The sequence below is a fragment of the Pieris brassicae genome, chromosome 8 (genome assembly GCF_905147105.1).
Source record: "Pieris brassicae chromosome 8, ilPieBrab1.1, whole genome shotgun sequence".
Classification (NCBI taxonomy): Eukaryota; Metazoa; Arthropoda; class Insecta; order Lepidoptera; family Pieridae; genus Pieris; species Pieris brassicae.
The window spans coordinates 16,738,674-16,765,620 of NC_059672.1; the positions used below are offsets into that span (position 1 = coordinate 16,738,674).

Sequence of the window (26,947 nt, forward strand, 5' to 3'; positions counted from 1 at the left end):
TGTGATTTTACGATTATTTGTATCAGTGTTAGGATTAGTTGTATTTGATTATATGGGGTAACACTGAAAATGTTTAGAACGGCCCAGTTAGAAACATTGCTAATGATTTTTTGTTAATTTCAGTTTTAGAACTCTTTGGTAACTTAATGTAGTACATTGCATTCATTTGCCATTTGTTTTTGTGCTTTGGCGTCAATGAACCTAACGCGAGAAAATTTTCGGTTAATGATTTATTATTACGTTCGTTGTGGGCTTACTCAACCACAAAGCTATGATAAGCTGCGATTAGCGTCTTAATGAAGCCCCATCTCGTGCCAATATTTACAATTAGTTTAACGAGTTTAAGCGTGGACCTAGCAATATCAAGGATGATCCGCGTGAGAGAGGTCCGTTAACAACGACTACTGAAGATAACATCAGTGCTATGCAACGCATGATAGAGGAAGATCCCTCCGTATCAGGAGATACGGGTAAGCCTAGGCATTAATATGAGTCAAGTTCAAAAAATATTACACGAACAATTACGCGCAATTGTTGTTGCTGACAACAGTAAAACTATCAGTAAAACATCAAAAAACCATAGTCCAAAAAAATCGCTTTCCAAATGTCGCCCTAGGCTCCAGCCTATTCAGCTGGTAAATCCGCCACAGTAGTATGAACTTTTTCGACAAGAAACAATAGTTTTGCCGCGTATCAAACCCAGTTTATGGTATACGGTGAATATAAACGTTAGACATTAGTTTTCAGTCTAAGTAGGCCATATTTATGTAGATGTAACTGTTTGTTAAATAATTATGGAGTTCCTTATAACTTAAAAAACACCGTAAAATTTTACGTCCTGCTTAATGTAGTAAGACAATCTCACATAGGAGTGTTGAGGATTGTTTTCAACTAATTCACCTCTTCAACTAGTGAATCATACATTTTAGCATTGAAGCTTTTCCTAGGAGTAGTTAACGATGTAGCGACCGGGCATTTGTAGATAACAAATGTTATTCGTCTAGGATGAGAGAAAAACATTGATAAGTAGTAGAATACAGTGAGGTGATCGTACATAATAAAGTGACCGGATAAGGACTATTTCCTAACTCATTCGCAACAATATCTTTAATTTATTTGATTAAAAATATATTCCTCTATCAGAGTGGACGGAAGAAGGAAAACTAAAAAAAATGTCCGTGAGTTTTTTGATTACCGTTGTTGTACTTAAGTAGTGCACGGATAATCAAATTCCTTCCATTGGAAGTGCCCCTTTTGAAACCAATAGAGAACCTCTCAAAAGGGACTCTCGCTTTCAACTAGAATATTTCTTTGAAAAAATTTATCATTCTGCACATATTCATACAGAATAATTATACATATAGAATAATTAGAAATAATTCGTTTGATCATCAGCGGAATATGCCATATTTTCACAACGCACCCAGTGAAGCATTCTTGTTACACACGGGTGAAATGCAGTATGATATTTTTTCTGACGTGCATGTTGAGCCATGGCAGCTTTGACGCTAGATGAAGCATCAGCAGCTAAGTTCTCCTTTCCCTGTCGATAAACCATAACCAAATAATAAACTGTAAGCTCTAACCTCTAAAGCTGGTTCGAAATAAAAACTGTCTCTATTTTTAAGACACTCTACGAACGCTGTAGCTTCTTTCTCTATTTGTTTGATATTATTTAAACTTCTAGAGAAGAACTTTAAACTTCTACTGCAAACTATATGTTATTACTAGCTGCCCCCGCGAACTTCGTTTCTCCTTAATGTGGTTTTAGTTAGCCTTAATACCGTGACACGAAAGAATAATTTCACTGTATTATCGTCACTATAATTTGAATTTGATTTACACTTCGGTCTAAGAAACACGTGGTTGGCTATGCTAACACCAAAAATTAAAAAAAGTAGAAATAGTTCACGGTATTTTGTTTACTACAAAATAAATTTAATTTATACTTTAGCCTCAATAACACGTGGTAATCATTATATTGAATTGTAGCTTATATGACACGTTTGTCGGTTTACCATAGCAGTGCCATCTATTGATTACTTACTCAACCCAGTCGAAAAGTATCGATATCTATTAGAATCTATTTGGAGTTAACAGATAATTGTGACTTCCAATTAATTATAGACAAATAATTTTCAATAAAATAAAATTGCAACTATAATTAAAGATCTATCCTGCTTAAGTTGGACCAGACTGCTCACGGCGTGTCAATTTAATTTAAAATCGGATCAGTAGTTTAGGAGTCCATCGCGGACAACGATCGTGACAGGAGATTTATATATATATTAAGATTGATAGCGTTTATAGCTGACGACGCTATATCTTGCTTAAGTGTTTAAAAAGCGTTGATAGCTTCAGGAATTGACGGAAAAACCCTCTGGGAAAGTCACTTGTACTGTAACATTTTAGAACCCATTCGGAGAAGTAAGCGATTTGCTCTATCTTAAGGCAGAGTAAACTAAATAGTGATCTGCAGTTGTCACAAAACTACCTAGTTTTAATAGGATCAACTCTGCATATAATCTAAGTATGCAATATACACATTCCAACTTTTCTTTAATCGCTTTTGCCGGTAACTAGTGACTTTGAATTGAAGCCTAGTGAATTTATATTTTTCCTAGAGCTTCAACGGCATTGTAAACTTTGCTCTAAATTCCAGAGATAGGTACTTTAGAAAGGAGATCATCAAAATTTAGCCAATGATATGCGTCTAAATGAATTTATTTATTAACTCTTTGAGAGTAGTTTATTCATATTCCTTTCTTATGAGCTTATGATGTTTTCCTTTCGTAAATGTTTAAACCTTTATGGGAAGTAAATACTATGTATTCTATCTTTGGCTATATATTTAGTCTAATTGGATTTTGCTATTCATAAATTATGTTACATCTAAGAAAAAAATAAACAAGTAGTTGCACATTGATAAACTACGTCCTAGTATTTTCTCATCTCTTAATTAGTAAAATTCAGATAGTCGTCAACCGTTGTTATTATACTGCGATTGGTTTACAATTTCGAGAAATATTTAAATACACTTACAGTTCTAAGGAAGCCTTAGGTCCACCCAAATATATCTCCAACATCTGTACATAAATTGACAAATATTTTCCAATGCGTCCAATCAGGACTCAGGACTCAGGATCAGAAGACTGATCTTTGTTAGAGGACGGGTCTCCGTCGAATCTATCTGGTTGTACCAAATATACTATAATGGATTAGAATCGCGTAAGGTTTTGGATTTTTTACTGTAACATTTATTTATTTTACAGAAGAATTATTACTATAAATCTGCCTGTCGCTTTAATACACAACCAAGAAACGAATCTTAATTGTACTATTACAATCGGCGTTATAATCTACGTCCGTTACACGAGTCCTTGGGAAGCAGCTTTAGGGGAGGAAAACACTATGGTTGAATTGTGTCACCATTAAATTTAGACTCGCTTAAAGAGAGGTACAATAAAATTACTACTAATTAATGCAAGGTCAAATGCTAACCCGACTATAACAATATTTGTTAAAATAACACAACATGACCGAGGAAAAATACAGTTTATTAATATGGCGCCACTTAGTACCATGACCAAGGTGGTCAGGATCAGCTGAACAGTCATTTACGCCATCTAGCCAAAATGCAGTGAGCAGGGAACAAAGGACACGATGAATTCTTAAAGTTGTCGTATGGACAGAAAATATGGTGATATGAAGCTTTATGAAACAAGCATTTAAATAATATTGTTTCCTAAAAGTGAAACTGTATTAAGACCCCACGTAAAGCCGTGGCGAGCAACACACAAGATGTTTATTAAAACTTGATACTCGACAACAAGGATTTTGAGCTTTGACAGTGACAACTGTCAAAGACGGCTAAAAATGAAAATAATATTTATTAAAATATATGTGGTGCTCTATTAAATAATGTGTTATGTGACATAAAATATAAATGTTTGCCAAAATTGTGTAAGGATATGGCATCAAAACTGCCAAAAAGTGCCTTAAACTTAAAACAGGTAATATGACACAAACTACAAATCGTATTATATAGGTAGTTCATTAAAGAATATATCTTAATTTTATTGTTTTAGTTTCTTCTTCGCCAGGAAGTACTAAAACTGTACAGAGAAATCTTCCGCACATTGAGGAAAATTCCTGATGCATCTACTTGTCAAGAACTAAAGGAGTGGGCAAGAACAGATTTTAAAAGCAATAAGCATTATACTGATGAAACATCCATAAAGTCTTTGTTACATTATGGAAAAAAGTCATTAAAGGACCTCCAAAGATCACTTGCTCTTAGTGAAAGTTAATACAGTGAAACAATTTTAAATGTAGTTTAGTTTATTATACTATTACCATTGTAGATGTAAGCATATATATAAGCATAAACTTATTATGTGGTGTGTTTAATTTACCTAAAACCTAGAATCTAAGTATTTTATTTTGACTAAATGATTACTATATCAGTAAACTGTATGGTATTTCAAATATTAAATTGCTAATAATCAAGCTCATCTAAATAAATTGCTTTATAAAATAAGTATATTAAAGTTGGAATAGTTATACCAGTTCCCACAATCACAATAAATAATGTAACAAGTGTAACAAAATCAGCACTTTGGTTTAACAATTTTGCTAATATTTGAATAAGATTTCTTGCAATATGGTGACCATCAGTACCATAACATGGTATAATGTTCAAGAAGCCAATACCCATAGTAAAAATAAAAATATATCTGAGAAGTTTTTCAAATTGCATAGGTGAGAATAATGAAAATATTCTCAATCTTGGAAAATATTGATCTACAAAAACAGTTTTATAAACATCATATGGCAATCCTAAGAATAATACTGCATTATTGTCTTTTCTTTCAATGATTATAAAGTATGTATGATTATTGAGAGAGGGTTTTAAGCAATGTGTATTTCTTGGGCAAGTATATCCTCCAACTTCACTGCATTTAATTAATTTTTCCTTAACCATGTCTCTTGGCTTTAAACAAGAATATTGACCAGGCAAAACAGAGTCAACTGCTAACTTAGGCTCCATATATTCAAAACAAATACTGTACAAGTCTTCTTTTCTACAACATTCAACAACACCACTCTCCTTCACAGTTTCCATCATAATTTCATCATTTTGTGCAATGAATTCTGCACTAGTACATATTCCAAACCTGTCATGAGCTACATGTAGACAGTAAGACCAATCATAGGAGTCTTTTACATCACAAGCATTTATAGATTTTATAACATCATCTTTATCAAGACCTCGAGCATCTTTCAAAGGAGAATCTGATGAAAAATCTGTGACTCTTACACCAATGTCAGTTTCATAAGCAATACTAAATAATACTGGTGCTGTGAAGAATATTGTCATGGCAAAAAATGCTAAAACTAAGTTGTGCCAAACCCCTGCACAATAAATTTTAAGACGCTTCATGACAGGAAGACTGTTCAGATGTTCTGTATTAAGTTGAACAAATGCTATTGGTATTATAGTAAAGATGTACAATCCTACAGAAATTACTTGCACATCTTCATGAGATGCAGCCATTGCATGCCCAAGTTCATGGAAAACTGAGCTTGATGCAATTGCCAGAAAATATATCCAAAAGTCTGAAGCTGGAATATTTACTCCAGGTAACATTGCCTTTACTTCCGGAACATTGGATATCTGTATTGTTTCTTTGAAGTGTTCTATAATAAATGAAATTAAAGTCCATATTGCAAATGGTAAAAACAAGCCAACTGTTACATAGTAACCAAATGAAAACCATTTTCGTAATACCCGCGTCAGGTTTTTGCTCCATCTGTATATACATCTGTTTAATGCCGCAGTAGTCCAAGTTAAATTTAAGAATCCTACTTTTAGTCCTGTTCCTTCCAAGAATGCATAATATGGGTAATGCATACAACTCTGTAAAAATTTATATTAAATAGTAAACTGTTATTAAAACATATGCTTGTTGTACTTTTAATTTACTTGCTTTACCTTAAAAAAGGAATCAAAAAACCATATGACAACATAGAAGGCTAACACAAAGGAGCAAAGTATTGCAAAACTCATTGTCCTTTTAAATATCAACACTCAATATTCATTTTGTATTATTGATAACTTTCAGCCAATAAAGCATTTGTTTTGTAAGCCCCTATCCATTGAGCCACTTACTATGTAATTAATTATATGAATTTTATGGCATTTAGTTTTTATAAAAAAAAACAACATTTACTAGTTGTGATGTATCTAAATATTAACATTAATGATTAATATGGCATTTGGTTATATTATTTAACCGGTACAACATTGTTCCATGTTCGTTTAAAATTATGCGTAATACGAATTACGAATGATTAAATAGTAACTGTCAAAACTGAAAAAAGTAGCTTGTTACTACTATGCATGCATGCCAAGTATGAGTTATGACTCCCGTATGTCAAAAACAAGGTATAGGAGCAATAACTCATATTTGCGTTTCGACATCGTACTCTAGTCCAACATTATGGAATCTGTAAATAAACTTATATCAGTTCTTAAATATGTAGTTTCAAAACCTCTTTAAGGTGTCTAAGCATTAGCATACAAACAATAGAGTTACAAAGTACAGGAACAAATAGAGTAATAGAAATTATAATAAAATTAGTTTAGGTAAATACATATTGAAATGACGAATCGCAAGGTTTTTTGTGCAAAATATTACTAAAGCATCTGTGGTCTTATGGAAGAGAACTATTGTTTAATGTTTAAACATTTTGACGTTTATGGTGTAGATTACTAGCCTTATAAAATAAATATTTGTGTCTGTGATCATGAACGTATGACTTATTGATGTTGAGAAAAATAGTTTTTTTTAATGTTGACTCTAGATACTAAATGAAAACTTCCGAGTGCTAATTATAAGTTGTAATAATTGTAAGCGGGTACCATCGAATAAATAATTGTGAAATTTTATCATGTGAGTGATGAGTTGTGACGAAGATGAAAGCGGACCTTTTGTTGTATTCTTCTTACCAACTGTTCTTGGCTGTCTGACTATACTCTTGGCTCGCCGGTGGGCCTACTCGCAAGTTAGTAATACCTCGTCTACAGCTATATCCCGTCGACGGAAGATAATTAAAGACCCTCTTATTAAGCGTCCTTTACCTCCTGTTACAAATAAAATGGTTGCTCCTAAAAAGCTATCGGGAAGCTCAAAAAAGGTACATTAAATTAGCGAATGTTATAATTTATATATTAATATTCTAGTTATCTAACCAGAAACTTGTATTTACTTCAGGCCATACCAGATGAAGACTTAGCAAGTGGAAAACGCGTGCGAACTCGTTTGCTATCAAATGCTCCAATTCCTGAGACGAAGTTAGCTGAAGGCCCATCAACACCTAAACACATCCCATTCCCATACATCCCACAGGATGGCGAACTATTGTTTGAGATAATGACTTTTACGTTTTTGGCAGTAGCAGCTGGATTACAATTCTTGAATTTATATCGAACAGCTTGGTGGCTACCAACATCATACACAACACAGGCAATGGTGAGAGAGTGAAAATATGATGCATTGTAACAGCCACAGAAGTCTGATACTTGCTTGATTACTAATAAAATTACACTAAAACAAAAACATAAAGTTTGTAATTATTTAATATAGTAATAATTTTTAAGATATGGGAACTAAATTACAATTTTGGTGAAATGGATTAATATAAAAATATAAATGGCATAAATATAGGCTTTGGGATTAGTTAACTTATAGATCTCAATTTTTAATTTCATAACTTGATTTTGTTTCAGCATTTTCACTTAGTGGATCCACATGTTGTAATGTTCATACTGGGCATAATTAGTCCTAGGTTATTATTAAGCGCAAGTGTGGCCATTATGAGACTTTTTGTTGCACCAAAAATGATGCCTCATGTTATTCTAGCAGCAAGGTTAGTAAAGTACAAATAGTTAATAGTATTCAATCTTCGCCACTTCAAATAAGAGTGGTGCCAAATTTTGGGTTCACTTAGAATGCAGAAAGGAATAATTTTTAAGTTCCAAAGAAGCATTTTTTAAGAAATAAGAATATTTGTTTAATTTCTCATGTCATTTCAGAATGTTTATTCTTGGTTCAGTCATTGGCATGCTGGGTTGGAGTACATACTATTTATTAATAAAATATCCTTTCTTGAAAATGATATATCTTATTTACCCGTAAGTATACTTATTTTACTTATTCAATTCTGTAATAGAAATTGCAAGCTATTGTAACAAATTTTTATGTGAAAATGGTGAACTATGCAATAAATTCATGGCAAGGCATAGCATTAGTATAAAACAAAGTTATAGCTCATGATACAGATCATGTCTATATACATATATATATATATATATATATATATATATATATAAATAATATACAGTGTAAATATAACAACACTAAAGGGACTGCATTTTATGGCATAATGGATTTCAATATTTAGGGAGTTTGTCGTTAACTCGAAGGCTTACATGGGTTTACATGGTATATATCAGCTGTTTCTTCAATTAAAATCAATAGTCTGATTCATGAGTTAGCTTTTTATTCATAATGATAATTAAAAAAATAATCAAATATTTATTTCCAGATCAATAATCTACTTTGTGCTATTTGGTTTTCAACTGGATGCATTCCTAGAGCTTAATCACACAGAAACATTACCAATGCACAGCTGTTCACATGACCCTGAACAAATCCGTTCAGAAGTTGAAATGTTAAAAGAAGACTTTAATTTAAGAGTAAAAAAAACACTGTTTCATTCAATAATAGGAGCATATTATACAACTTTTGTGCCATGTTGCTTTGCTCAGGTAATACAATTTTATATTAGGAATGAAGAATGATATTCTCAACAAATATAAGTGCTGCAAAATCATTCCATAGCACTTAAAAAAAATTACTAATTGTAAAATTTTCATAAAATACTTTAGTGTAACGTTTTTCAGCCATTCCTATACTACGACGTGGTACTTGCCGCTCAACAAGTTTGCCTTGTTTGGGGTTCCCTTTGCGGGCGATACGCGGCCCAATTGATTCCAGCTGCCTTCTGCGACGCACCCCATAGAGCTGCCAGGCATTTGGGGCTTTGGAAGTTGGAAGGTGAGATTTATGTTTTGTATGTTTAAATAATTTAAATATACATTTTACAGCATAGTTTATACTTAATAGTGACAGTACGTTAGTTATTTTCAATCGGTTCATTTATTATTTAAAAATTAAATAAAAACTAGCTAATTCGCGAAGTGAATGTCATTTTGACAAGGTAGGCCTCTATAGAGTGAATGTCACTGTTAAGAGCTCACCAGAACGAAACGCGTAAATTAGTTATTTACCTTGCTGGAACACGAGAAACTTTACTTTTAAATTTTATATCATAGATGATTTGCTTGCTTAAAAGCATACTTTAACCTCTTAAATCATCAAGTTGTTTTTTTTAAATTTATTTATAAAAATGCATATAATTCTAAACAGTACTTAGCCTATTAATTGAAAGAAAATTATAAAATCATATTAATTACTTATCGCTGCTGTAAACTCTCTCTGCGATCATATTAAGATATTAATAAAAATATTCATATTGTGCAATGTCTTAGTTAATGGAGCTCTGCAGCAGATTGATTCTGGCCCTTAGTACCGTAAAGAATCTCAATACCGTTTTAAATTCGCTTTTAAATGCAGTAAAGAAGTTTCATTTCCATCTCTATCACTCACCTAATCCAACAACATCGATAAAAATTTATGATTTTAAATTTAAAATAAATAATTGTAAAATTATAATAAGGAAAATCGTTTTTAGTAGGATTTCAACTATGTGATATATTATAATCAGACTCGTGGTTTTAAGATATTAAATAGAGCCAATAGAGCAAGAGCATTTTTGTAGCGTACTTCTAGCAATGTCTGGAACTATAATGATGTCAAGCAAGGTAAACAATTATTGTATCACCGGGAGTCAAACCCACTTTAGTGTTACGCCATACTAAATTCAGCACAGACGGTCCAAACAAATTGTCAAAATTTTTTAGGTACTGCACCAAGTGAATTAAGTGATGTTCCTGAATGGACAGGGAATCGGTTCTGGGCGCAAGGATCCCGTGTCAGGAGCAGCAACCAAGTTTATGTAGCAACCACCACAACGGTCGCTGACCCTACGTATATGGCCCACGTTAGATTTCATGTAAGTGTCTGCTGCCTTAAATTTGTGATAATTTTTAATATCAGTATAATTATATAAAAAAAATGATATAAGGTTATATTTTTAATTGAAATATTAAAATGTATTAAATATAAAAGATTATATTTAATGACTATTTTTCAAATTCAAATATAACTAAATGTTATCTGCAATGCAGTTTACATAAAAACTTTAACTATTCTTTACTAAGTCCTAAAATTTTTACTATTCATACATTTGATCTTTTCTGTATGAACTTATAATGTAAGTTTTTTTAGAATGTCATTTAAAATAGTTGATTTGAAATAAATAAGAGTTTTCAATGAAGGTTTTTTTTCTTTTACAGACGGTGTTCAATAATCCTTCAAAATTACTTTGTCTACTGGTTTGCCTACAACTATCATTGGTACTGCTACAACTGTGTTTACTATTCAGTTCAATAGTGTGGCATTACTTCTTATCCATTGTTGTATTATTATTTATTAATTATTACTCACTCTACAAAATGCTCAGAGATTATCTGGTTGCATGGAAGGTTTACAAGGCTGAGAATTTGATACAAGACAAAAATGTTCAACCTAATTAGAATATTCTCAAATTTTAGTACTTAACTTTTGTGGTGCATTGATTTTTTAATAATTATCAATGTGATCTAGTCAACTCAAAATCATTTAATATTTTGGTCTGCCCCTATTTGTAAAAAAACTTGTACAACAGTGTACAAAAACTTTTCAGTGTTTAAATACAAATGACTTGACCACAAAACCTGTTATTGACTTAAAGGATCTGTTAATTGTAATTGAAACAACCATTAATAAATTAGTATTTATAATTATGATTTATTTATTTCACAGTCCAGAATAATATTCAGTGATGTATTTGCACTGAGTAGCATTATTTATAAAAAATAAGACATTAAACATTTACCCTCAGTATTATTATAAGCTATTGCAAAATGAAATTCAGTAGAAATACCCACATAATGATAATCGGATGTAAAACTGTTATAACACTTATTACTTAATTCTCACCCAAGATGATGTTTTACTATCATTTATTTGCACATTGGCTGCTTTCATATTATCTCTAACTAAATCACATGCTGCCAATAATTCTTTATTTTTTGTTTTTAATGCACTTGACCTTACAGTATGTCTAAATTGTACTAATGTATCAATTAAAGAATCTGAGATTATTTTACTGGATGTGTCTTTCAATTCAAGCCCTAATTTTGACAACATATCAAGTACATACTCAGCTATTAAAACTATAGGTATAGGAAAGAAGTTGGTTGTATCCATTTTCATAACTGTGTGAGCATTTCCGATTAAACTCAGCATAGAATGAATGCATGTAGGTGTATCAAAGTCGTTTTTGAGTGCTTCTAAATTTTTCTCTTCAACATCTTGCAAGTTTTTCATTAATTTATGGTTATACAGGCCTGTTGAATCGCTAGAGTTGACATAAAAGGAAACATCATTTAAAAAGAACTTAATTTTATTAACAACATCTTGGGCCATATCCATCATTTCATCACAGTATTCTATTGGATGTTTATAATTTGACAAGAGACAAGCCATTCTGAAAGTATTGGCACTGTATTTTTCTAATAAATGTGGTATTGATATAGTATTTTTAAGTGATTTTGACATTTTTGTCTCTTTCATATTCATATGACCTATGTGGATCCAATAGTTTGCCCATTGTTTAGTGCTGTGAAAAGCACAAGACTGGGCTTCTTCATTCTCATGGTGTGGAAATTTTAGATCAATTCCACCTGCATGAAAATCCAACTGAGAGCCAAATATCTTACTGACCATAGCAGAACACTCAATATGCCAACCTGGTCTTCCTTCACCCCAAGCTGTTTTCCAACTGGGTTCACTTGGTTTATACCCTTTCCAAATAGCAAAATCCATCTTATTCTTTTTTAATTCATTAGTAGGATCACCCATAATGTGTGTTTGTTGAAATTTTCCATATAATGGAAATTTTGATGTATCAAAATAAACAGATCCATCACTAGTAACATATGCCTGCTTCAAATCAAGAAGAGTTTTTATAAATTTTTCTATAGTTAGCATATGATCAGATACGCGTGATACAATCATTGGCTTTTCAATATTTAAACTGGTCATATCTATCCAGAATTCATGTTCATATTGTTTAGCAACAGAACTGTAATCCATGTTTGTTTCTTTGGCCTTTTTTATTATCTTATCATCAATGTCAGTGATGCCCATTGCAGTGACAAGTTTAATGTTAAAGAAATTTTTGAGTATTCTTTGTATGATATCTAGCTTTACATAGCAGCAAGCATGACCAATATGTGCAGAATCATATACTGTTGGCCCACAGGAATACCATGTTGCAATTTTAGGGTCATTTAAGATAATGGGAACTTTTTGTTCGGCTACACTATTATAGACAAACACACCAATGGGGTTGCCGTTAGGCATCAGCCATTTAGTTTCCTTGTAGGGTTTTAATTTACAAATGTGTGAAAAATTTCTTGTAAACATAGAGAAGGGTTTTCTCATTTTATTTGCCTAATTATAAAAATAACTTACGGATTACTATGCGTTTTTTTGTGACTACTTAAACTTAAAATCCCTTATTTGAATTTATTTATAGTTTATTTAACAAAGCTTTGTTTTACAATTTTCGACACAACCATACATTTTATAGAAATTTGAGATTTTGTCAAATATCAACCAAAACAACTATCAGCTGTGTATGCACATTATGTTCTGCCATTATAATATTAAACTCCTGTCTCTTTGATTAAGTGACGTTTAAATAAATATCTATAGAGGACAAGGTATTGACTTGACAGATATATCTTATGTCATTCAATAATCCAGCAGAAACCATGCCATAGAGTATGTTATAATTTATATATAATATATGAATGTCATAACTTATAAGTTGTTGATTATTGTCTTTAATGTGCGAAACATAATATTTTAACACTTTATAAGAATGGTTACCTTTGCTCCTGATGAAATTGGACTTGTTGACCAGTCATCCTGCGCTGGTGTTCGGGCTGATTTAAAAACATGTTTGTTAAATAGTGATTGTTGCAAAAAGGTTAAGAGCGTCCAATAATATAATATTTTAGTTAATTTTAGTACTTAGCCGTAATTCTTTCACTATTTAATTTCAGGATAAAAAGACACCACGAGAATGTTTAAAAGAAGGCAGGGTGCCCGACGAATGTTTGCAGTTACGACAGAGTTTTTTTGAGTGCAAGCGGTCTATAGTAAGTATCTGTTTCTAAAATATTTTCAACAAAAGCATTATTAAGTTTAGAGTTTATGAACAGTATGTCGAGCATATGTATGTTGTCTAAGGCTGAGAAAGTCTCTACATGAAATATATAACTAACAATTATTATTTCTATATAACCAATTTCTTGAAAGACTTTCTAGTTTCTAGTATTCTTTCTTTCCAAATTGCCATAAAAATAGTTTTATGGCAACGATGACTTGTTATCTTTTTTAATTTAATTATAAAAGTCATTTAGGCCCTAATGCCATTTACACTCTAATAAAATGAAATGGCCTTACCAAGTAAATTTAATATTTGGATATGTGTAGGTTAGTAATTTAAAAAATGATATCTTTGTTATATTCAAAATCACTCTTACACCATTATAGTTTGACAGGAATCTTCCTGATACTTAATATGACAAATTAGAAGTAAATAAGTTTTGTAAATAAATTAAATCAACAAAGCAAGTAAGAATATTACTGTTCAAGCCTAACCGCCACATGTCATTACTTTTAGCACATACTCTTAGTTTTATTTTGTTACAGCTGGATAATAGACGAAGATTTAGGGGTTTAAAGGGATATTGATTTTATTAATATGTATGAGAAGCTAGTGAGATTTAATATGTTACTTAGTATTACTAGTTAATATAAATTTGTTAATTATGGAATGCATTTTGAATGTATTTGAGATCCTCTTTTATTAATTATTTGCTAATTTATTTATTACTAATTAAAGTATATACTATATATAGTATGTTTTAATAACATTGGATAAAAAATTTAAGGATCTGAGATCAATTAAATTAATATAATGTGGTCTGCTTACTACTACTACTACTACGTACCGACTCATATGTGTAGTGCTTAGAAGGTTCAACTGCAGAGCAGAAGGTCTTGTGTTAGTGTGTTGATACAGGAAAGTCTATAGGAGTAGGTAAGCGGCTGTTGTGAGTCTTGAGTGAGCCTTCAGAACCTTTTTATTATTATTCATATTTTACAATATTAAATATGTGAAATAAAACAATCTTTATCTGTAGACTTTATTATAAAAATAACTGAAATACTTATTTTTAGACTTGGCCTGAAAATAGCTTTAAAAGCTAAGTGAACCATAAATATCTACTTGCAAATATCATAAAAGCTCTATTATTTATAACAAGATCAAAAGTGTAATAAAGGCTTCTGTGAGTATTTTTATAAATATTGTTAAGACTAAATACTGTTGAAAATATGTAGTCAATTTTATAGTAATATGGAATGATTCATATTTTATTTAATTGTGCAACAAGACAGAGTGTTTCATTATTTCCTTTATGGTCTTCAAATGATTTTATCTTTATTAGTTTATCATGCAAAATTCTCAGAGCGATATTTGTTGACCGTAAGAGCTTTATCATGACCATGTAACATACCTTATTTAATTTTTTAAGTAACTATCCCTACTTAAATTGACTAATTTAGCACCATAGCAAAATATATGTTCTTCAGATACTTCAGAAATTATAAAGATACTTAACATTCACGGTGCTTTTTCATTTCAATATATAAAAATTATATTTTAAAAATAGAGACAATTTAAAATAAAACCATTTTCTCATTTTTATATTTAAAAACTAAAAAAAGAAGTATAAATGAATATCCAAAAGCATTTTGGGATTTTAAAATCACTGATTGTCTTCATTTCTGATATGTATTGCCAGATATGTGGTGATTTTGATGCATTTCCTTTAAAACATATTTTTATTGAATAAGATACTTAAAAATGAGAAAATGAATTATTTTTTATTCGAAAATCATGTTCGTTGTATAATACCAACTCACCATTGTATTACCAAAGCTAAAATTCTTAAATATTTAGGCAGTGCTAAAGCAGATATAACTTTAAACTACGTAATTAAATATCTACAGTATTGTCTAAAAATATTGTTAAAAGTACTAATAATTCAACGTTTTTATTACGATAAGAATTACGTCGTGCGAGTGCGTGAATTTTTTAATTTGAGGTTTCAAATTTAATACTTTAATTACTTTTCGTAAAATTTAAGAATAAGCTAAAACTAAGTAAATGACATTGGCACCAACTGCGACCAACACTGGAGTCTGTTTTGAATATTTATCGCCTTTTAAGATATCACGCATTACGTAGTACTTTGGTCCTTTTTACAGCAATTACAAATAATATAGTATTTAGGTAATCATTGTTGGCAGTTTACATGAAGCTTAACATCCATGGTTAATACTTTATTTGGGCCAACAATTAATGTTCCGTTTCCTTAAACGATTGTACGAGATCCGTAAGCACATTTCCTTAACACTACGATTATTTCTCTCGAAAATATATTTGTCAAACAATACTTGTGTGTAAGTTTTAAATTTTTGTTACCGCAATTGCGTAGATAACAAACACAACCAAATCCGTTATTTCAATAAAGATATCTGCTATAAAAACGCGGCCCTTACGGCCTAGGCTGCTACTAAAAAGTCTGTATGGGTCGATAAAGCCCAGTGTAACCACACAGCCTAGCTCGCAAGGCTGTAATTAACATTGCGGCGCCGGATAGGTCATCCAACAAATTTGCACATTCACAAACTAACAGGTACATTTTATCCCCATGGCTGGCTACTGATTTATGAAGGGCAATCTTCCGCATGCCGACGGAGTGCGGTAGATGGCGATATATCATTCTTGCTCCGGTCCAGTAAAGCCAGTTTCTTTCAAATCGCTCACCATCGTCGCCTTCGAAAACCTGAAATATTAGGAAGGTAAGTATTCAATTTGAGTTTAGTAATAATAATATACTACTACGGGCTACAGGTCTATTATGAACGTTGGGTCTTATTTATATACCGTGTAAACTGTATGTAACGTCCCAGCGATAAACGACGCACTCCCTAAAGCGTCGAAATCAATTGGCTTTGGTTGGGTTAGCTTGACTTCCATACAATGGTACACTACATAGCATTACATCCACTCTCAATAACAACAACAATTGAGTAATAAACTACTTTTTAAGTTGGTAAACTTAGTCAAAACTGCGCAGCTGTGTACGTCCTTTTGTGGCTTTACTATGCTAGCCCGCGCTAAACTCGACTGTCAGCATAATGCATACGAACTTTCAAAGAAATTCGTTCCTTTGTTTCAAGCAATCCCAATTTGTAGGATTGCTTGCACGTTTAGACTGTTGTTGACCATAACTAATAAGTAGGAGTCATGGATTATCTATACGTTTTTCTTCGCTACATTTTACGACAACTCTATAACGCTATAAAAGGCACACTGCCTTCAGTGTCCTTACATAGAGTTTACACTGTATATGTTTTATTTTATTATAGGCATCATTTTCTTTACAATACAGTAGGTAAAACTGTTTATTGCGCTCAAAGAAAGGAAAATATGCATGTCCAGATTTCGATCGCGCGATTTAGGAATTACTAGGCTAAAACTGCTGTGGTTAGTAGTAAGGAAGCCTTGAAAGGGAATCTACTTAGTACATACATTAGGCCTTTAACTTTAGTACTCAACCCTTTGGGAGGTTAATTACTAAGTTAAGCAATAACGTGTCACTGTTACAGCCTGTGTATAATGACTTTAAATGACAGGTTAAATTTGAAACTTCTTAGCTTGTTTATTTTACAGTTAATTGTTTTTTACCTTAAGTACGTATCTCTTATACTAACCTTATACACACTTATGATAAATCCTGTTGTAGGCGTGTGTGACTTCTTTGGTCCACCAGCCAGGTCATTGAAAGGTGGTCGACAGATCATAGCCACTTCACTGTATAAATCTAATGTATGAGCTGCAGAATATCGAATAGTCTTAGGATCAAACTTAGTCAACGAAGCAGACCTCATATTATTATAGAATAACAATGGATCCGTTTGTGTCGTATTTATCACATAGTAAGATATGAATGGGAATTCAGAGTTTTTCTCCATATTGGCTAAGAGCATACCACCTACGGCGGTATTTGCTTGTGCTACGTCATTTAATAGCTCCCCAGCGGCCATTTTCTGCTTAACTAAGGGTTTGGCGAGAGGAGATTCTAATATAGGTTCTATGGGCTCTAGCGGGCTCATTAGGTGAGCTAAGATGCAAAGCTTTGGGTCTGCTACTTCTAAAACGCTTAGTGAACTTGGAGCAGTTTTTGTCGGCATCCCCTTTTCTGGTGTTGGTGGAGGCACTGGCAACTGAAAAGTTGAGATAATTATTTTATTTTGTGTCTACTAACAACTGGATTTGTATAATTACTTTTTTAACAAGTGTGGCAATATGAAGAGAGTTTCTACAATAATGTAAGATTATATTCAAACGGGTTGATAGGCACTGAAGGCCTTCTCTGTGATAAAGACATAGGTTTTGCGTACTACGTTTTCTAAAATTAATAAACGACATCTGATATTCAAACAGAATTACCAATTAATTTGAGTGACTTTAAAAGAAAAACACTGTGTTTTTCATAAACAATGATATTTACCGGAACACCATCAGGTAGGAACCGCTTCAAGGCATGAGCTGGAATTACGAAGCAATCCCGTTCCAGTGTCGCCAGCGACACAGGTTCCGTCCGCCGGCGCTCCGTAGTGGTCGGTCTGTCCCATCGTAGCAAGGAGACTGATGGCTCTCGGGTAACCAGGGGCTGCGGGGGCTCCAACTCCGGACCTGATCCCCCACCCAATACTGGACCACATCGTTCTGAAACGTCAAGGATCTCGTTTAGATCTATTGCGACATAATACATTTTATGTCGTGGTACCCCCATTTTTTATCATTTGTCTAATCAACTGAGTAGGTCACCAAACTTCTTCAAATAGTATGGGTTAGAGTGAAGGAGGGCGTAGGTGGTAAGTCCTAACTCATAGAACAGATGATATGAAAAGTAAAGTGACAAGCTCTATGCGACTTCGTGAAATTTTTAGTTACTCCAACTTGCGAGTAATCACTAGATATGCTGTGCTGTAACAGATTTTATACAAATATTTTTTTTTTATAATAAGTTTTCATATGTCACTCATAGTGGAGTTTCAGAGTAAAGATTCAAATGTTTTATAACGGGCGCCTGCGTACTTTTATTTATCTATTTCGTGATTGGTTGTCCTAGCTTTTTTGCATGACTTAATAGAATCATATAAGTACACATCGAAACTTACTATTTGATATTTTTATAACATCGAAATGTGATCAATACTGAAAGTTATATAAAAGTTTTAAGTTATTTTTCCAAAATAAATAACTCATTTGGACATGATTTAACTTCCACGCGTGTTTCATTGTATCTACATAGCACGAAACGCGTTTTTAGGCACGGCCCATTAACACACCTAGAATAACAAACAAATCCTTCTTTTTACCTATTAATTTAAAGGCGTATATTGATTATACAAGAGAAAAACATATATGACCGAAGTTTTCTAAGATATTTGCTTCGATGTTAAGCATTTTTTCAAATTCAATAGATCTGCCTCATTCCAGTTAATCATAGAAAGCTAAGTACATAATACACTATTACATAAATTATAGTATTTATTACAATATACTAACTTTTCTAATTATAATATATACACGACTCTCAGTTTGGCCCAATTACGTCATGCGTGAACATTTGGTAAGCGACAGTCTGTTGACATACGTATGTATTTATAAACAGCTTCTTGTTAATTACTTTCATAAAGGTAGGTAATAAAACACAAAAAATAATGTCAAAATAACTCTTAAGATTTTATACTAATAGTAGATATTAGATTAAAGAGAAATCCTCAAAATGCTCTTCGTATTGAGTTTAAAGACAACAATTATTTGATTCCGCATTGAGAAATGAAAGAAACTTACTGTACGGAACCCACACTGATCACACGTACTCACTATTGGAACTACGATCCTTACTTCCAGAGTTACCTGAGCCTTCGTTGTATTGTGTACTGGCCCTTGGTGCGGAGAAGAAAAGGTGGGTTCTATAATGATGCTCCTCCATGCATGAGAACCGGTCGCGATCCCTGCGTTTCGCGTTCCTGCCTGCACCCAACGCTCCCTTGGCCTTCCCCCCACCCCCTCCGCTCGAAACCGTCTTCTCTGTACTGAAGTTCTTCCGAAACATCAAATTCATCTTGGATGCGTGCCACAACTATCCCGTTCGCACTTATTTACTTCGCTATAACTAATTAGTTAAATGCCTAAGAATTAATTTGGCTATGTTCTAACTTTCTGTCTCTCTCGCACTATGCTTTTAATAGTTTGTTCAATACGCAATTTGTTTACTGTAAACATTATGGTAAGACTGAGTTTTATATTGTTACACATATTCATTTATCCTTTTATTAATTTACATCAATAGATATTTGCTTGACTAAACCATCTGTAAGTTATATTGATTTTTTTAAAAGTTTAGACAAAGTATGTAATTAATTCACAAGCAGCAATTCTTTATACGGCGTCAAACTGTATGTTAAGGTCAGTTGTCAGCTTTCATTAATAATTATGAGTAGATACCGAAAATCGATCACATGAAGTGTCATAACCATCATCGTGTCGTATAATATGTTTTAGTGTTTCATTAAATGGTGCGGTAAACACGGGTTTCTATCAAAAGATATTTTATCAACAGACATTAATTTATATTCATACGTATTTATAAATTAAGATAGAATTTGTTCTGTAAAAATTACATATTCTGCCCTACCTTTTATCCACTTTTTATACTTATTTGTGACGTTAAAAAATATATATAAAAACTATAGTAGAGTCCTACATATCAGCAAATATTAATTTTATCTTGCCTCTAATTCTATAAATTGTAGTAAATTTGGTATTCAATAAAGATAAAAGCTTTACTAGAAGTTGTGTTAAGTTTGAGATCTTGACTTTTGACATAAAACAAAAGTTCTGGCGGGAAATTAGATGATATCTTTAAAGAACATAGATCTCTATATCTATCTAAGTATTTTATCGTTCTCTTTTTAGTAGATTTAGTAGACATTTATTTAACTTACATATAATTTTATTTTAATTTATATTTATGTAGAATACATCGAATTTGTATGTTAAAATCGACGAGTTTTTGAAACAGAATTATTTTAAAGGGCCTCATTAACTCATTTTTTGTAGAAGTCAGTGATAGATTTAAAAAATATGTTTTTCAAGCTGTATCTTTTATGGGTTACTTTAGGATGTTGATATTCTGTTGCTCGATTATTGTACAAATATCCCTTTTTGGTTGAAAAAGTTTTTATTTGTTGATAAGATAATAGGTATGCAAGCGCAATGACCATATCTCTTTAGAAATACGCTATGTCGTATGACTTTTGCAGTAGGCGTCCTTTAGGCAACTAACTGGCGGTAAGGCTCATAAACCTCTTGATTTACACCAATATATCGGACCTTTATTGCACGATCAATCCCTAGACTTTTCAAGTAAATTGTACTCAATTTCTTGTTTCTATTTGAACTAGAAAATAATATAAATTGTCGAATTGCTTCTATTTTATTGCACAATTATCTAAAAAGGCAAGTTTAGTTTCTCTCTTTGCCATCCTTTATACAAAGTTAACTATTTTCACTGCGAAAGATATTTAGAATTCGATGAAGATAATAATAATAACGTTTTACATAAAAGAGAAAATCACGGTACATATAAAGCATATAAGTCAAGGCTTTATATTAGCAAATTTCATTTACAAATTAAACATAACTTATAATAGTAAATAATGATAAAATTCAAAAACCGCTTCGACATATTATAGTTGCTCGAATCGTAAAGTATGCTTGGTATTTGTGAAAAAATCGAGTGGTCAGCCCATCGTGAATGGAAGGCATTGTTAATTCAGTGCAACCTTCGGTAAAGGCTATTAACATAGATTTTCACGTGCTTAGATAAGAATCGAGTTGTGCATTCCTACAATTTCTAACACGAAAGCACTGATAAAAGCGCGATTTAAGCGACACCATTTTGAACCAAGAAGTTTATTCTATCCGATAAGTTAAATTACACAAAAATATTTTTATTTACTGATTATCTTCGTTAGTGCAATAGTGCTAGTGGCTTTAGCGTGCGACTGTCATCCCTTAGGTTGTAGGTTCGATCCCGGCTATGCACAGAACGGCGAAGGAAAATATCGCGAGGAAACCGGCTTGCCTTAGACCCAAAAAGTCAACGGCATGTGTCAGACTCAATAATCCAGAAATCTGAGGCCCAGGTCACCTAAAAAGGTTATAGCACTAATTATTTTTTTTTATTTTGGTTTGATTATCATACCAAATATAACTGCTATTTAATGCTTTAGACAGTTTCGGCGACTGTCGTTAACTCACGTATAGTAAATCGTTTGGATAGTCCCTTATAAAAAGGCTGCATGACCAGAAATGTATAATAATAAAAATGTGTATATACGTATATATGGTAGTAGGCATATAATAATCAAAACAGATTGATTATTTATTAAAAATATATATAGACATTTTTAAAAAGCTATCAGAATTTTGAACCTATAACATTTCTTTATAAGCAAGAGGCCATACGTTTGTGTCTTAGATTTTTGTATATATGCTTTTGGATGTATTCCTGTGTTGTATGAGCCAAAATTGAAACTAAAATAGTTGTGTGGGTTCGAACGATCCATACGTTTAAGACCTGTTAAAAACTAGGCGAACGCTGATTAATAAAATAATCCGTATTTATTGGTTTACAAAGGAGAATCATATCGTTTAAATTCAATAATTATTTTATCAATTATATTAAGTTCTGAAATCCACATGGCCAATTAAAATTCGATCAGCGTCAGACCTGCCACTGCTATTTAGGTGAGACAATCGCTCTTTTATCTCCAACGATTCCCTGTGCCTTTGTGTTAGAAGAGTCTAATGAAATTGCCGATATCAGTTCAATTACTATAACTATACGATTCTACGCGTATATATAGCGGCCGGCTCAATAGTTGTATCTTGTAGATAGCTCGGATAAAAAACTATACCAATCATAAATGTCGTCGTGATACAAAAACAGTATTAGATAAAATATAATAAGATTTGTTTTCAAGTATACATTTTACGTACCGGATATTTAGCGCATTTTATGAAATTAAATTACGACGCTGTAAGGCTTTTCCCTGATCGACAAACAAATTTGTATGTAGATGTTATTACTTCACGCTTGTCACGATTTTTCTGCGTTTGCCATACAAATCTTTGTTTCCGTTAATATTATTAAACAGTTCTTATTATTAAAAAATCTAGGTAGAATATTTGAAAGAAGAGAGGAAAAAAGACAAGATAATAAAGCACATCGAGTCGATAACATCCTTAAGCTTTTTTGAAATTAAAAATAGCGTCCATAATCCATATACTTCGTCGTTCAATCAAATTTAATCGTAATCGTTTTCAATTCGTATTTATTTCGGATTCTTCACCACTTATCCTCTGTGTAATAGCACAAATTTAATACAATTATAATAAACGTTTCTGTAGTAGTAATTGGGTACACTGCCACAGAGACCAAACATTTTAAATTTGTTTTTAATTTTCTTTTTAATTATTTTTTATTAATGTCATAATGTAATTATCCTTGAACGAGTCAACTAAATGAAATATTCATTCAATTAATTCGATGAATATTGTAAAAGCTAAGAAACATTTACTTAAATTAACATCTGTGGATAAGGACTACAGTTTGAAAAGTTTTGGGTATTATTATGCAGATTGTTTGAAGAGAACTCAAAATATGAGTTTTGTATTAAAATGCTGTCTAATTCAAGATATTATAAATGGACTTGAACGCGAATGTATTACATTTTTATGAGCATTAGAAATGTCTTCTTTGCCCGAGCATAAGCTGGAGCAGTATGGAGCAGCAAATATCGCTTAGGGCTCTTCAAGACAGGCATGACCTTACGTAATATCCCATAAAGCATAATATCCCCTTCTTGCGTGTGATATTTATCAAATAAAAAGGTTTTATTTTGATGTGTAGGACCTTTGTAAACTTTTTGGTGGTCTTATAGATATCATATAGGCTTGTTAGTAACAAGCTGTTACACTATTACCTAATGTAACCTAATTTTACAGATTCCTAGAGGAAATAATTAATAATATATACGTTTACACACTTTCACATTTATTTAAAAGCTGAAAATTTTACAATCTTCGTTTCTTACAAATACCTAAAGGAGATCTACCTATAATTTACAAAATCTTACTATTTAAATTTAATTTTACTTGTTGTCTTAAATTTAAATATGTAAATGAAGCGTAATAACTTTCGTCTATTATAATACACATTTTACCCAAGTGTTAAGCAAATAAAGCTCACATTAAAATGGGAATGTGGTTTTCACGTATAAATCTTAAGTGATAATGTTGACGGCCTGATTCAGATAAATAGAAGTTCGGCGAGGCTGAAATGGAGCCTGATAACGGTCATTATATATGCTTGCATTGAGTAAGATTTTCCGAATAAATTGTCCTACCTTAGGAAATTCTCTTCTAGTCTTCTATAAGTATGTTTCTCTTGTCTAGTTTATTTCTTGAGTTTTTAGCAAATCTCAAACTTTTTAAGTTAAGTTGAAATTAAATAACCAAGTATTCGAAATAGTTATATATAACTCCAGTCTCGAAATACGATGAAACTTCCTTGAGTTTAGGATATCTTAATCGCTTAGTTCTTATTCATGCTGAATTTAACTGAGCTCTCAGATATTCTGTTAATAAATATAATTAAGATCTAATAAAATAAGCAATAAAATAATACAATCAATACGATACGAAATAAACCATGTCCCTAAAGAGACAAACAAACTTCTCTATCATGTAATTCGTACCTTGTGTTAGAGACAGACAAACTAAATACACGATTTAGAGATCTAAGAATCTAGAAAAATATATTTCCCATATTCAATAGGCCCTTTTTAAAACCGAAAACCACACAGTGCGAGGTCACACCCATATTTAGTAAATAAGCTCCAATTTCTCATGATATCCTAGTAGCATTGTTTTTGTAAGTAAAGTAATTTATTTATAGTACTAGAGTATGTAGATGAAATTGGCAAATATCCAACACACCACGTCCTTTGTTTATGATTGAGTAAACAGCGAAATCTTAATATTGTAGTTTTGAAGCTTACTCTTTGTGTCTCTCTTTAAATACTGATTCGATTCTCTTTATTTTAGATTGTAGGAATTTTAAGAAAACACTTTTTATACGGATTGAATTATTATTATTATAAACTTATAATTATTTACATAATGTTCAATTTAAAATTTTCCGACGTTTCGCGTGCTTTACAGCGTGCGTGGTCACGGTGACACGGTGGTTGTAGAAATTTTGCAGTAAGTAGTATACTAAATTAAGTATTGAGAGAAAAATACAGATATCCGTGGTCCCAATTATTTGACGAAAACTAAAGTTATCAAAGTAAGTTTCCAATTAAATAGAAGCCAAGCAAATGAAAAGCATCCCCTTCACTTAAAGATCAGGTACTGCAATAAATTATGATACAACTATATAATACGTCATAATTTTAGATTATAACTTCGATTTAATTAAGAGTAACGTTAATTTAGCGTTTGTTTCGTTTAAAATAAAAGTGTATAAAGGATCTACGAAATGTCAGAAATTTTGACTTTGTGAATAGCTCAATAAGTGGATCTCTCATAAGAATATGTCATATAATTATTTGAAAAAAGAATTAATTTTAGACATTAAACATACGGTATAAGCTACTAGGTGACAAGGTGCCTGACATGTCAGTTTCCTCATGTACAACATCTTTGATTTTCTTGCCCGTGCTTCTCAGAACAAGTCCTCCTGGTTGTTTTGCGAACGGGTGGAGTAGTCTTGCTCTTTCACGAATTTTGTAAAAGTTTTGGACATTCATTGGCATGCGCTAAGACTTATCTAAACAATAAGAATAATCTGAATAAATGTATTTTGATTGATTGATTGATTTAAATGTTGACCAAAATAACTAAGTCTAACGTTAACGTTTGCCTTTGCCTAGCCCTATTCCTACCCAGTCATGCAATGCAACCGACATAAGCGACATTACAAAGGACGAGCTTAGATAAGCCTTTATAACCGTAAGATAATGCTTCTAATAAATGCATTACTTAATTTTCATTTAATGTGGGTCAGTAATCCTTTAAAGTTATGAAGTTTCAAATATTTCAAAATATTAAATCATTTTAAGTGCGTATGAAAATTAATTATAAATTACGTTTTATAAAAATATTTGTGATAGAAAATAAATTTTGACCTCGTTTGCTATAACGTCTCATTAAATTGCGCAAGTTTAAATACTCATTAATGTTTTAAAATAAACAGTATTTTTTTTAAATTCTGCATTCTGCAGATATATTGCGCTCTTAAAAATTTGCGGATTTAATGTAAAATTTTATGATATTTGATGAATTTGTCTACTGTGTTATGAGAGTCAGTAGGTTTAATTTTTAAATGTCCTCAAGGCAAAAAAAGAATGCTCTAGTTATGTATCTTTTAAATATTTTTTTTAAGGTACAACAAACAGATTTGGTAAAGTAATAGATCTTAACTACAATGTTATTTCTAATGTAACTTTGACAGCATATTACAACTCCCTTATTCAAACAAATAAATTAACCTAATTGCACCGTTTGTACCACTTATCTATAATTTCAATCAAAGCGTAAACACAATTTGAATGAAAGAGATGAAAGGACAAAATTTGTCAAAAAAGTATTACACTGATAGTGTTTTTTTATGAACAATGGGGCAAGTGCCAACAAACAAGTAATAGAGCCGATTTTCAATGCGTGTTCCAAATTCAAAATACATTGTTTGGACAAGACGAAAATGTACCAAAATATTATTTCCTACTTAAAAATATAAATGTGTAAAATGCTGAAAAACAGTATGACGAATTTAAACGACACAAAATTGTCATCGTAATCCACGTCAACTTTTGGAAGAAATCCAAATGCAAGGGAACATATGATATATTTACATTACGTGTTGAAAACATTTTAATTTTTTTTCCAGGTCTAACATAATAATGTGTTGTGTATTTATTTAATATTTTTTTAGCTGTCGCCTGTCAAGCTTAGTTATTTTACTTACTATAAATTCATAACTAATAAATAATCTGCCGGTTTAAAATAACTACTTATAGAAGATATATTTGTATCGTAATATGTACATTCGGTACATTTCGGAAAGTTTGTATAAAGTTGTTACAATATCTATAAATTTAACTAAATATAATTGGAGTGTCAACTCGAGGTAAGCGTGACGACGGTCTTGCTGACAGGCACTTTTGCACAATATTAATGATCACCAGTACTTACAGGGATACTTACCCCGAAACTATTTATAAAGAACCAAGAACCGTATATGGAACGTGAAACTAATATCTATGAACGTAGGAAAGTGAAATCTAAATTACAGTTTTAGTTCGTCTACGTCTACATGGCTCATTGACAAAGTATGAAGTGATGTTTGTTTTGATGTAATTTC

General features: G+C 31.8%; 6 protein-coding genes across 10 annotated transcripts in view; 3 read left to right on the forward strand and 3 right to left on the reverse strand.

The window, feature by feature from the left end:
- The first annotated feature begins 3,884 nt into the window (after positions 1–3,884).
- Positions 3,885–4,396, forward strand: LOC123713458 (LYR motif-containing protein 2). The gene is made up of 2 exons (XM_045667126.1): positions 3,885–4,013; positions 4,089–4,396. The coding sequence occupies exons 1-2, from the start codon at positions 3,972–3,974 to the stop codon at positions 4,308–4,310; spliced, it is 264 nt and encodes an 87-aa protein (XP_045523082.1). The 5' UTR covers positions 3,885–3,971; the 3' UTR covers positions 4,311–4,396.
- Positions 4,397–4,426: 30 nt separating this feature from the next.
- On the reverse strand, positions 4,427–6,340 carry LOC123713457 (membrane-bound transcription factor site-2 protease). Its single transcript, XM_045667125.1, has 2 exons — positions 5,996–6,340; positions 4,427–5,920 (listed from the first exon to the last, which is right to left on the reverse strand). The coding sequence occupies exons 1-2, from the start codon at positions 6,068–6,070 to the stop codon at positions 4,499–4,501; spliced, it is 1,497 nt and encodes a 498-aa protein (XP_045523081.1). The 5' UTR covers positions 6,071–6,340; the 3' UTR covers positions 4,427–4,498.
- Positions 6,341–6,497: 157 nt separating this feature from the next.
- Positions 6,498–11,032, forward strand: LOC123713037 (transmembrane protein 39A). The gene is made up of 8 exons (XM_045666517.1): positions 6,498–7,200; positions 7,278–7,535; positions 7,793–7,932; positions 8,099–8,197; positions 8,611–8,833; positions 8,969–9,122; positions 10,049–10,200; positions 10,544–11,032. Exons 1-8 carry the CDS (start codon positions 6,964–6,966, stop codon positions 10,781–10,783), a joined length of 1,503 nt encoding a protein of 500 aa, XP_045522473.1. The 5' UTR covers positions 6,498–6,963; the 3' UTR covers positions 10,784–11,032.
- Positions 11,033–11,049: 17 nt separating this feature from the next.
- Positions 11,050–12,940, reverse strand: LOC123713036 (probable cysteine--tRNA ligase, mitochondrial). The gene has a single exon (XM_045666516.1). The coding sequence runs from the start codon at positions 12,735–12,737 to the stop codon at positions 11,214–11,216; it is 1,524 nt and encodes a 507-aa protein (XP_045522472.1). The 5' UTR covers positions 12,738–12,940; the 3' UTR covers positions 11,050–11,213.
- Positions 12,941–13,138: 198 nt separating this feature from the next.
- On the forward strand, positions 13,139–14,135 carry LOC123713186 (cytochrome c oxidase assembly factor 5). The gene is made up of 3 exons (XM_045666738.1): positions 13,139–13,287; positions 13,364–13,459; positions 14,016–14,135. Exons 1-3 carry the CDS (start codon positions 13,180–13,182, stop codon positions 14,055–14,057), a joined length of 246 nt encoding a protein of 81 aa, XP_045522694.1. The 5' UTR covers positions 13,139–13,179; the 3' UTR covers positions 14,058–14,135.
- A 369-nt stretch (positions 14,136–14,504) lies between these two features.
- The window catches only part of LOC123713185, a 35,890-nt gene continuing 23,447 nt past the window's right edge, over positions 14,505–26,947 (reverse strand). For 2 of the 5 annotated variants that reach the window (XM_045666734.1, XM_045666732.1), the window contains exons 2-5: positions 19,336–19,727; positions 17,951–18,168; positions 17,151–17,663; positions 14,505–16,219 (exon numbers count right to left, since the gene is read on the reverse strand). In XM_045666734.1, coding sequence (XP_045522690.1) covers positions 15,947–16,219; positions 17,151–17,663; positions 17,951–18,168; positions 19,336–19,576 — 1,245 coding nt within the window. In that variant the 5' untranslated portion in view covers positions 19,577–19,727 and the 3' untranslated portion in view covers positions 14,505–15,946. The remainder of the gene's footprint in view (positions 16,220–17,150; positions 17,664–17,950; positions 18,169–19,335; positions 19,728–26,947) is intronic. The other 3 variants (XM_045666735.1, XM_045666736.1, XM_045666737.1) reach the window with 3 other exon arrangements.

Bases quoted from the DNA above. Each gene is read 5' to 3' on its own strand.
- LOC123713037 (XM_045666517.1), top strand. From the start codon at position 6,964: ATGAGTTGTGACGAAGATGAAAGCGGACCTTTTGTTGTATTCTTCTTA. The intron at 7,201-7,277 runs GTACATTAAATT...TATTTACTTCAG, and splicing joins TATCGGGAAGCTCAAAAAAG to GCCATACCAGATGAAGACTT. The intron at 10,201-10,543 runs GTAAGTGTCTGC...TTTCTTTTACAG, and splicing joins TGGCCCACGTTAGATTTCAT to ACGGTGTTCAATAATCCTTC.
- LOC123713036 (XM_045666516.1), bottom strand. From the start codon at position 12,737: ATGAGAAAACCCTTCTCTATGTTTACAAGAAATTTTTCACACATTTGT.
- LOC123713458 (XM_045667126.1), top strand. From the start codon at position 3,972: ATGGCATCAAAACTGCCAAAAAGTGCCTTAAACTTAAAACAG. The intron at 4,014-4,088 runs GTAATATGACAC...TTATTGTTTTAG, and splicing joins GTGCCTTAAACTTAAAACAG to TTTCTTCTTCGCCAGGAAGT.
- LOC123713186 (XM_045666738.1), top strand. From the start codon at position 13,180: ATGGTTACCTTTGCTCCTGATGAAATTGGACTTGTTGACCAGTCATCC. The intron at 13,288-13,363 runs GTTAAGAGCGTC...ATTTAATTTCAG, and splicing joins ATAGTGATTGTTGCAAAAAG to GATAAAAAGACACCACGAGA. The intron at 13,460-14,015 runs GTAAGTATCTGT...ATTTTGTTACAG, and splicing joins TTGAGTGCAAGCGGTCTATA to CTGGATAATAGACGAAGATT.
- LOC123713457 (XM_045667125.1), bottom strand. From the start codon at position 6,070: ATGAGTTTTGCAATACTTTGCTCCTTTGTGTTAGCCTTCTATGTTGTC. The intron at 5,921-5,995 runs GTAAAGCAAGTA...AAATTTTTACAG, and splicing joins TTTTTGATTCCTTTTTTAAG to AGTTGTATGCATTACCCATA.